Source organism: Canis aureus, chromosome 33 (genome assembly GCF_053574225.1).
Source record: "Canis aureus isolate CA01 chromosome 33, VMU_Caureus_v.1.0, whole genome shotgun sequence".
Classification (NCBI taxonomy): domain Eukaryota; kingdom Metazoa; phylum Chordata; class Mammalia; order Carnivora; family Canidae; genus Canis; species Canis aureus.
Genome location: NC_135643.1, coordinates 23,049,229 through 23,061,299, shown reverse-complemented (window position 1 = coordinate 23,061,299; position 12,071 = coordinate 23,049,229). Strand labels below are relative to the sequence as shown.

Below are 12,071 nucleotides of genomic sequence, written 5' to 3'. Positions count from 1 at the left end.
GATCTTGAGGTTTTAAGTTCAAGCCCCATGTTAGGTTAGAGACTACTCAAAAATGAAATAAGAAAGAGGGATGCTTGGGTGGCTCAGTGGTTGAGCATCTGCCTTTGGCTCAGATCGTGATCCTGTGAACCCGGGGCCTGGGGATTGAGTCCCGCATCTGGCTCCCCACAGGGAACCTGCTTCTCCGTCTGCCTGTGTCTGCCTCTCTTTCTGTGTCTCTCATAAACAAATAAATAAAATCTTTAAAAAGAGAGAAAGGAAAGAAAGAAAAAGGAAGGAAGGAGGGAGGGAGGGAGGGAGGGAGGACTCACAGAGACCTTCAAAGTTGTATCAGGATTGTTAAAGGATGAATTTCTGAATCTGGTTAGAAGTGAGACTAGCAATGCTCTTAGGATCTCTACAATCATAACTTTCTATGTACTGTGTATCTAACCCATAGACACCATCCAAAGCAGAGTGAAAGGGGCAGATTCATTTTCCTAAGTTATGGATGGTGCATCCTTTTCAGAAGTCAATGGTGAAGTCAGATACCAGTATATTATTTTATGCAGGATTCAATCCAGACATTTTATTTTATTAAGTCAAAAATGCAGTCTGATTTAAACTACTGTGTGTACAACTATTGTTGAGTTCTACTGGAAAATATGTGGTTTTTTTTTAAACATAGAAATAACTTCTGTTCAGATATTTGAGGAGATTATTAAATTGTCAAACCAATTTAGCTATACCACTTTTATGAGGGTCATTAGATGTTAAATAAGATTAGAATGTTCTTGGCTGTGAGAACAGCGTGACCAATTCCTGACAGACATTTGATTAACTATTTTATATAAATATTTGCCAAATTGTAATGCCACTTCATATTAGCATTCATATATTGTGCAGTTACATATTACACTGAATGTAGTTTAATTTCTAAGTAGTGTAGACATTTGTGACTGATGAAGCTACTTGCCTTGATATTTTGGAACTTAAGTCACAGAGTTGAATTTTCTTGATCAACTAAAGCCAGGTGGAGAAGGAGAAATCTGTGCACATGTACCTAATGTCCTTGTTTTTGTTGTTTTCAGCTGCAGTATTGAAGTATGAGAACAATGTCATGAATATCAGGCAATTCAACTGTTCTCCTCACCCATACTGGCTTCCAAATTTCATGGATGTTTTCACTTGGTCCCTGCCATTTGTTGGGGAAAAAGGTGTGTTGTGTTGGGGAATCCTGGGATGTTCTTAATGCAATGGTACAAGAAGGAAGGGGAGGAGATGTGGAAACAAAGAAATACTTTGGCCTACCCAATAAAATTCACAAGTTGCAACATGAGAGAAGTGATTTGAAAGTGTGTCACTGTGTACCCTGTTAACAAAATACAATGAGTGAACTAGAAGGAAACAAAAGCAATGAGAAACATTAGGAACATTCATATAATCTGATTGGGATAATACAACTCTTTTAAAAATAACAGATACATAGTTTTAACTGGCTTCAAGCTATAATAGCTACTTTATCTCCTTACCGCGTGTATTAATTCAAAAATGCCATTTTATTTTACAAACTCCTTGTCAAATTAAAAGGTTAAGATGTTTATGCTTTTCTCACATTTCTGGTGTTGATAATAATCATCATATGATAGTGATTAATGGCTATAATAATTTGAAAGACAGTACATACAACAATAAAACAGTTCATTACAAATGAAGTGACCATTAATGTGTTACAAGGTTAGACAAATTTATATTTAAAAAGTTAACTATTAGCTTGTCCCAGTTTTTCAAAAGAATTGGCTTGTCTTTCCTTCCTTTCTTCTCCCTTTGTTTTGTTTTATATTTTGACCTAAACCTCAACAAAAAATTCAAGGAAAGGCCTGTACCTCTGAGTTTGAGTGTTTAGTTCAGGAGGCCAAATGGGGACATACCCGGTCATTCCTCAAGGATCATATCACACATCACCAGAGCAGGTAAATAGGTATCAGAATAAAGGTAAGAGTTTGCACACATTTCAGAATCCCCATAGGGGGGTTTTAGAGAAAAGCTACAAGTTTTCTTAAATATTTATTTATATCCATAAATGTGTGAAATGTATTAATTTAATATTTATTTTCCAATAATACTTGTGGGGTTTTTTTCTTTAAATGCCCTAAAATGATTCAGTCAGGAAGTTATGATTTATCAGTGAAGAAATCTTTCTTTTAGATACCAAAATGAGTCAAAAGTAAATTTTGATAGTCTCTATTAAGTGTTCCCTGCACTACCCCATGTCACCACATTCCTACCCTGATCAGAACTAGGCAGTGTTACTGTCCTTTGTTGGCTTCTTTAGAAACAGAAGCAATGTAATCCTGACCACTGCTAGGCACCCTAGGGATACCTTTCAGTTGGGTTGTTTCCATTAAATGTTCAGGTTTTAAACATCTATTATAAAAGGATCTAATAATATATTTGAGTACACAATTCACTTTTGATAATTAAACTGAAGCTATGGATTAATGTTGGCAACACTGATGTTTTACTCTCTATTGTATGTCTTCTCTAAAAGAACATTGATTTTTTAAAAGTAGCTCCTGAAGAAATTGTAGGCAAGTTTATTTTCACCTTTATGATAGAATCCAACCTAATTTTAGAAACTGGTAAATGTATGTAACATGCCCCTTAGCATAAAAGTGATGCAGTACTAATTTCCATGACATTTATATACAATCTTATTGTAATCAATTTACTCAACAGAATTTCTTAGTAAACTTACCTAAGCTTCATTTTTAAAGCCTTTCTGAAAATAAAATTTTATGTATATCAACTCATTTTTTTAATTGTATCCTCAGAACTATTTCAAATATATTATTTTGACAATCAACAATTTTTATTAAACACAAACCACATGCCTATAACTGTGTTGGTTTCTCTGGGGGATTAAAAAACTTAAAAACGATATAGCATTCATTTAGCCCCTGCAAAACTTAAAGTCACAATGTGGTTTAGATCTAGTAGTATCATTGTACAAACAAATAAAAATTCAAAAGTAGCCATTTCCTCCTTCATAGATGTATAGTATATTCACCACCACATATTTGATTTGTCCACTGTCTATTGACCTATAGCTAAATGCTACCATCTGATTTCATAGATATGAGCTAATACTTTTATAAACATAAAGTCTGTGTAGAATCACAAAGCCAGTTATCTTTTATGATCTGGATTTTATAGAAACTACTTTGCAGGAGATTCTATATACAATATAGGTAAGAAATGTAATTGCTAAGCTTGCTCATTAGTAATGCCAGAGTAATAATTAAGATTGTAATAGAAATCTAGACATTTTTGTTTGTATTCTTTTCTTTTTTAGTGACTGAGATGCTGGTAAATGTCCTCAACATCTGCTCAGATGATGAACTAGGATCAGAAGAAGATGGATTTGATGGTAAGAGGCTTGAGCCTTTGTGCTAATGCTATTTGCCAGGTAATTACTTGGTATCTCATAGGTAACCCAAAGAATAAGTTTCTAAGATTAGGACTATGTTAAATTATAACATAGTATTGAGAATAGCAGATATTATATTTTCCATTTACTTTGAAGAAATACACACACACACACACACACACACACACACACCATGAAAGAATTTTCCCATTACATTGAAAACACTGTTGAAGTAGTAAACTATTTTAATAACCATCTTTCAACAGCTCACATTGCTAAGTGACTTTTTTTGACTCCTTAATAGAAAACAAAAAATGTAATCCTGTAACACACATTATTACCATTTTCTAAGTAACTTCTAATCATGCCTTTAGTGATATTATTCCTGTTAGTTATTCATATTTTGATGTTTATGAAAAGGAGGATATTTGCACATTGATATGTTGGTATTCATGTCAATACCATTATATTTTTCCTATCCGTAATAATAAGTAATGAATAAGCTACACAGCTTACACTTTGTTGTTTAAGATATTGTTTGGTATTCAGCTGCCCTTGAAGAGTATGCTTACTCTCCTAGAGATGAAGATTCATCAGGTAAAAGATGGAGAGAAAAAATCACTGTGGATCTTACAGCAGCACCCCCAAAATGAATGGAAACTAACCATAATATAGTTGGAGAAGGAGAGTGCAAGAGTAGATTGTACTTCTGTAAACGTGGAATAAGGACCTAATCTATGTAGGACACTCAGAATTCCAAGATCCCAAAGAGACTGGGACTTGATGGAGTCCCAGTCTAGATAGAGAGACTGATGATCATGTCAATAGAATGAAATATTATAAATTGAAAAGTGAAGGTGGCAGCGGAAACCAGATATTGTGGAAGTTTAAACTGTTAACATGTTTCCTTTTGAAAACTGCACTTAAGTCAAATGAAAGGTGAATGTGGCTCTTTCTGAGAGTTAGAATCTAAACAGCATGATGTAATGTTTGCTTGGATTTAATGCAGGTCACATCTAAAAATGCAAAATAGGTAATCCTGCAGGTAAAAGTAAAATAAAAGTATTCATGCACTCATATGAACAGAGTCTATATACTTAGGTAAATTTGAAGTGTTCAGTTATGCCTGTCATCTCCTAGGTTTTTTTTTTTTTCCTTTCTATAACTTCTCCCAGCTTCATTACTTGTTTGTCTCCATAGCCTATTCTTTAGTCATGAATCACATTGCAAGGGTATGTATAATATAAGGAAGGAGAGAAAATTATATATATTTATATAATTTTATATACATATATATATAAACATACATGTGTACATTTACTAGGTTAGAACTAGCTAAAGAGTAGTTTTAAGAATTTGTTTAAGGAACTATATTCATATATTTGAAATATTGAGGAGTTCAGTGGGTATTTTATGCTTCATCCAGATTTTAGATATTTCATATGTTATAGCCACAGTTTGCTACTAGTAGCTTTTCCAGGACTTAAATATCATTTAAGAGATATTTTCATCAGGACAGAGGCATTTTTTTCTAAAGGAAGAATACCACCCTGGTGGAATCTAAATCTTAAAAGTCAACCAACATTTTTCCTTATTTCATTTTATTCCTGAAAAGAAATATTACTTAACATTAATACAGTGATATGCATCTGTTAACAAATCTCTATTATAGTCAAATTCATTGGCCAATGTTTATAATACAGACAATACAATAAAAAGGTAACATATAGAATAAATGGGCTTGCATAGTAGACCTGTAATAATGTGTTAATAATAAGTAGATCTGTAATTATATATTAATCCATTCACCCAGCAAATCTATATTGAGCACCTCCTATGTGCTAGGTACTATAGCCAAAATGCCTATACATTTCAATAGTAAAGGTGTTTCCTACAGTTAAACATTACCAAAGCTCAGTGTTTACTTCAGAAATAGTGAATTCTCTTTATCCACCCTCTCAGTTACTTACATGAAAGGATATATTTTGTGACTTACTCTGTTTTAAAATAATTACTTCCAATCATCATTCAGTTACTCCTCAGCAATTGTTTTCAAGCCTCCTAATTTCAATTATAGAGTGCATGTCTTTCAAGGAATTTGGAGAATTTTTTTGTTTGTTTATAAGCAGACCTTTGAATTCTCACCCTACCATGCTTAAATCTTTGGTCAGTCCTGCATAGAAATAGCTGTGACCCCTAAATGTGATCTTTTAGCTCAAATCTCATAAATAGGCCCTCTAAGGAAAGCATAAAGAAAACAGAAATAAAAGTATTAATTAAAAGTATGTTTAACTTAGGACAGTATACATTTTGAAGTAAACAGTAAGAAATATTCTTTAGTGCTTTATGTACCATGATGCAAAAACTATGAATTTCTTCAAAGGTGCTCAAAGAACAACTTGTAAAACTTGCTAGAACTCTCTGACTCTCTGAGACTACAGTTTATTGAGAATGCATATTGAAGTTTTTTTTGTTTTTGTTTTTGTTTTTTTTGGAGTGAGGAGGGCAATATTATTTTCAACCTGAGGATAAAGTTTCCAATTACTCCCAGTCCTTCCTGTATGCAGCCTGCAGTCTGTGTCTCTCGGGGGTCTGGCCCTCTGCTCTGCCTACCAGGCTCCAGGCTACCACGCTACCAGGCCCTCTGCTCTCCTACCAGGGGCTTGTTGGCTACAGAGGGGGGAAAGCAGGAGTCAGAATACACCAAAGAACGCAACAGCCTTAAATGGCTACTTATTCTGAGGGTGGGGGTAGAAGGATGTGGAATCTCTTCATGGGTTATTTATCAAGGTCTCCATATTTTGTTCCATATTCAATGTCAACTGAAACATCAAAGGCAGTAATGATACCTCTACACCTCATGACTTCTTTTTATCTTATCAAGGTGACTTCGTAGTGTCTCTAAGGTCTATAGCAAATAGGGATTCTTCTCATTTCATAGAGGAAAGAAAGGTATGGGCCTGATTTTACTTTCCCTTCAGATTCTGTCAGCAACCCTTCACATTTAATGATGACAATGCCAGCATCTAACACTATGTGTCAGGCATCATTACAGGTCTTTTACATGTATTAACTCTTTACTGATTTTATTTTTGTCCAACAAAAATGTATAATTATTAGCTCTCATTCATTTTAAGTATGTACACACACGCATTTACTAAGTGTTTTATATTATCTCCTCTTCAAAACAGCCTGTTGATATAGATCCTATGATTATCGCTACTTCACTTTTGAAGTGTTTGAGGCTGGATGGGGTGAAGTTAAAGCCTAGGGTCACACAGCTAGTGAAGCAATCGACCCTGATTCAAATTAATGTCTCTCGTTCTCAGACTCTTGAACTTTCTACAAACTGTGACTGCAAAGCTTTAAATTTTTTTCTTTGAAACAGCATGATGGCTTTTTGTTTTTAGCAAACAACATTTAAACATAATATAGTTTGTTCTGTTTAAATATACTATAAAATAAGAAAGTAGATTTTTTGCACTATTTAGCCATAAAAGTCAAATAAACTGCAAAAGGAAACAGTTTCATTCGATTCCTTTAATCTTAGTTTACTCCAAGAAGTTACATGTTTCATCACGTTAAGAGTTTTGTTGTATCTGAGCAGACATTAAGCCTTTGGGTTCATCTAGTAGATGAGCAGAAATCATGTCACGAATCTCTCCTCTTTAGCTTCTGCCTTACAAATAAAGGAATTAAATAGCCTATTCAGAACAAGGTTGCTATTTTAAATTGGTCTTTGGTTCTTTTATGTTGAGAATAAAAGACAAATTTCTATTATCTTGTAAAGTTTTGAAACAGTTTAATACCACTGAATGTCTTTTGAGGATCTAATTTATATATATTGGGGTCTTTGTTTCCTGTTTCTGCTTCTGATTTTGGATGATAAAATTATAGTCTGGTTTCAATTTTGGGTTGTTATTCACCAGAACATTTTAGAAAAGGAAGAAATCCAAATAGATGTATTTCATTTGGGTAGTTAATTTTCATTAATGAAGAAGGCTCATTTCCAACCAGGGATTAGAAAGTGATCCCAAAATGAGGGGAAAAGCTGACAGAAATCAAGCAATCTGCAGCATTTCAAAGGTTTCTTTATTGTTCATTATTACAACAAGGATAGCTGGAATATTGATAAGCACTAGAAACCTAATGACAATTTCATGAGTTAGAAATATTTATTTATTTGGAACTTTCTTTTAGGTTCTAAAAAGAGATCTTAGACTCTTAGATCTTAGAGTTCTAAAAGACCTTAGATTCAGATCACACACACATGTGTGCGTATATTTTATATATATATACACACACACACATACACAAGTTATGTTTGAGACTATGCTATGTGGCAAGTCTGGCTAACACGGAAGAATATTGAAGGTGAAACTCAAATCCTGTAGAATAAGAAAGGAAAGAAAAGAATTAAAATAAAAACTAAGGCATTTCAGCCAAATTTACTTTCAGGCTGCACTGGAAAGACTTAATATTGAATTAGAATTTATGCCTCTGTTTTCATCTAAAGAGCAAACCACATGGTGGAACTCTTATCCTTTATCCACATTTTTGCCTTATCCTAATGTTAACCACAGGCCAGTCATTGAATATGGAATCAGAGTGGTTTTTTGCATGCCTTTACAAAACCATCTAAATTGTATACAAGAAAATTATCTCCCTTCATCTGCTTTGAATTATTTGGTAATTTTTGATATGTAATATCGTGAGTTCCAGAGTGTCTCCCCTCTTCTTCTTGTCTAACTTTAAAAAGCCATACCCATCCTTTTAAAGTGTGAAGTTGAGAATTAGTGGGACTAATGTGGCATTTGATTGGTTCCCAAGAATACCTCTATAAAGGTTTGGTTATATTATTTTCTATTAAAACTGTATTTAATCGCTATGATGAACGTTTGACACAAATCTCATCTTAAAAACTCCCCTCTGTTTTGTGCATCTGGAAGCAGCACATATACTAAGAGCCATTAACTTAGAGCTTTTCTTGTGGCTGCAATGTTGTCATTTCCGTGCATCTCATCGTATCATTATATATTTCAGGTTCCCAATTTGAAGAAAAAAAAAATGTTCTATGTCTGTTTGGGAGAGGGGCATATTAAGTTTTAATATAAACGGTGGAAATATTTAAAATTTATTTATTTGAGAGAGAGAGGGAAAAAAGAGAAAATAGGGGAGGGAAAAGGATAGAGAGACTCTTCAAGCAGACTATGGAGTGTGGAGCCCAGTGCAGGGCTCCATCCCAGGACCCTGAGATCATGATCTGAGCCAAAACCAAGGGCAGGCCGCTTAGCCAACTGCACCACCCAGGCACCCCAGGAAAAAGAAACATTTAGACATATTAAATAAATAGCTCCAAGGAAAACAGTGGTGATGTGATTCTTGTTCTGTCAACATTTACACATAACCTGAAGTTGGTAAGCTTGGAAAAATGCTTGCAAAATGAACAAAGGATGAGTAGGAGTATAAATTAGGAACTTCTTAATGTATCTGAAAGTTAAGGTAACCATATCTGAACGATGATAATGTTAAAAATAAAACATAAAGGGAACTATTCCAAAGAGCTGTCCAAGGACTTACAGCTATAGGATCAGTGGGACGAAGGACAGAAAAGTTGATTTGGGTGGTTCAAGCCCAGGTGTCTATGAAGATGAGAACATTTATGGAAAAACTCATCAGTTTCAGGAGAAATGAGTTTGAGTAAAAGTGACACACATTGCTCTGGAAATATCCAAGTAGGATTTGGAAATGGAGTCCTGGAATTTGGGAACAAAATCTGGGCTGGTGACAGAGAATTGGAATTAAAAAGTCATAATCGGAATCTATTGAGTGAAAATGTCTCTCAAGTTGCTGATGTAAAAGGAAATATCAGAAAATTGAAATCTGATCCTTAAAAGTAACCCTTGATAAAGCTGGGGAGAAAAGACAAGGGGGCAACCAAGTAGAAAGGACCAGGACTGTATAGCAGTTGAGGCACCAACTCTTAAAAAATATTTGAACCAAATGCAGAAAAATTATTGTGAGATATAAATCTGGCCAAAAAAAATGAAATATCAGGACATCACTACAGTTGTCAGATATCAGATTATTGAAGAGACGTTTATGTTAGCTGTAGTATTTATAATAGCTAAAAAGAAAATAGAAATCCTTGGCAGCAGGCCAAAAAATAAATGCAGAGTATCTCAATTTTCATATCGTGTTATATTTTTATTTTATTTTATATATTTTTAGTTCTCTGTATAAATATTTCTTCATGGAGTATCTCTGTGTATTCAATGGCAGGCAAACACATGGTTTTGCTTCCATTGAGCTGAGAGGCTTGGGCAGCAGGAAACCAATTTTAAATATGTTGTCTTACAGAGGCTTGAAAGGGTTGATGGAGGCAGCATGAATTAGGACAAAATATTTGATAACTAAAGGAGAAAACTTAGAGGACATCTTTCTTGTCTTCTGACAAGGAAAAGGAAAACACTTTATGTATTTAACTGCATTAGGAGGTACGGCCATGTGAGAAATCCATGTAGGTTTTCCAGGAAATGATATGCAAAGGATGGATATTCATTTGCCAGTGTTAAGTTCCCTTATCTTTTTTTATAATATTTGAGTTTGAGTGAGGTAATTGGAGAAATAAAAGACATATATAGAAAGAAAAATTATTCAATATTTTGTAAAAGCTCTTGTCATGTCTTTCAGGATTTTGTTAATTACCTTCCAGTTTAGTGTTGATTTTTTTCAATTAATACTTTGGTCTGTAATTTAGAATGTAAATCATTTTTGTTACTATAAATATATCCTTTGTACTATGACCATTTATATTACAGGGTTTTTTTAAAAATCATGGTTATGCCATAAAAAGAAAGTGAATGCTATATCCAGTATATCATTAAAATTGAAACATCATAAAATTGAAACAGTATATCATTGAAAATTAAAACATATCTAAAAAATACACAGGGATTTACTAGGTAGTAGGATAGAAAATCCCATCATACCATGGCTATTGAAGTTTTGGGGTCTTGACTATCATACAAGATACCTGGTTAGCCATCATATTGTCATCAGTATCATCAAGTCTAGCTTATCATATTTGATTGTAATAATTAAAATCCCTTTAAGTTGCTAATTAAAATGATAGGGCAACACAGACATCGAAAGTACTACTGCTTTCTCTTCATATTGTACTACCATGCTTTTGCACAAATGTGTTTCCTTATTACCTAGCAGGATTTTCACATTATGTAGAGGCACAGACTTTGCAGAACAAAGTAGATGTGAAAAAACAGTCATATGCTTGTTATAGGTAATTGGTTGGATAATGTCCACCATTGGCTAGAATATTATGCTCACAGTAATATAATATTCTAGAATTTTATGCTGTATTTCCACAGACACATGCATTTTACACATGTATAGTATTTTTACACAGATTTAAAAATCATTAATTTTTGTAGTATTTGAGCCTTCCTCCAACTAATGGTGACATTGGCCAACTTACACTAAACGTTAGCTATTGCGTATCTAAAGCATACACTTCAACTGAATGTATTTGAGAAAGAAATCCATGTTGCATTATAAGAAAGGAAATAAGCCCCTCCCCCAAAAAAAGAAAGGAAATAAGCATGTGCTCCATAAACCTGAATATATCCTTTATTTGAAAGGTATTGAAGTAGAGAGCTCTTTTTCCTCAATGAAGGCAAACATTTTGTGTATATGTATGTCTATATTTTAGAAAAACATCACTTCTCACAAATAAGGTTGGGGTCGTGGCGTGTGAAAGAGGCATTCTTCACAGAAGGGACTGGTGGTAATGTAAGCTTGCTGAAACGTGATACCATAAGAAAAGATCACTTTTACTGTGTTTCTGGCAGAGCTTTAATGATTTTTTTTGTACTAAGGTATTTCATAGGTCCAGATTGTCTACCTGAAGATTGTCCTTATATGAGAATAATTATTAGTTAATTGATCAACTGAGACAGTTGTTGTGAGTCTAGCATTTATAAAACATTCTCTTAATGCTAATTTTTTTATCTCTGGTGAGGAGTTTAAGGGCTCAATGAAAAAATTAAGTAAGTACTCAAAAAAAATCTAGATTTAAAAAATATTTTTCTATGAGTATAGTCTGTTTTTGCTCTCCCTCTTATATGAGAAGCTATCAAACTTTTCTCCCATTTCTCAGCATAGAAATAGAAATCTTGGTTCTATTTGGTCAGCCCACCTTTTTGGAGTGTTTCTTTTTATTTTCTTTCTTTTTTTTTTCTCTGAACAATGAAACCAGCAGCGTCCTTGCTGCCAACATTTTCCCCTTGTAAATATGCCATCATCTGGGCCCCAGTCTTTAGCCTGGTTGGCACAAAACCCAACGGAGGTCCCAACTAGGGAGCTTGATATTAATGAAGATCACACAATCGATCTTTTAATCCACAGTAAGAATCGCAAGTGTTAGAAGAACCGGAATATATCCACCTCTATGCAAGCATTTCCTTCTTAATAATAATAGCAAACCTTTTTGAGTACTTCTCATGTACCAAAGATCTGTGCTAAGTGCTTTAGCGGGTAACACAGTATCTGGCATGCGTGTTTGTTGAATGTTAAGAGCAAGTGGACACATTACTTATTTTATTCTTCTACCCACCTTTGAAGTAGGTCAGTCAACCTGCTACTG

General features: G+C 34.0%; 1 protein-coding gene across 5 annotated transcripts in view; it reads left to right on the top strand.

Moving 5' to 3' along the window:
- Positions 1 to 12,071, top strand: part of PPP3CA (protein phosphatase 3 catalytic subunit alpha) — a 308,774-nt gene that overhangs the window by 270,396 nt on the left and 26,307 nt on the right. For all 5 annotated transcript variants that reach the window (XM_077882136.1, XM_077882133.1, XM_077882132.1 and 2 more), the window contains 2 exons: positions 1,071 to 1,196; positions 3,335 to 3,409. In XM_077882136.1, coding sequence (XP_077738262.1) covers positions 1,071 to 1,196; positions 3,335 to 3,409 — 201 coding nt within the window. The remainder of the gene's footprint in view (positions 1 to 1,070; positions 1,197 to 3,334; positions 3,410 to 12,071) is intronic.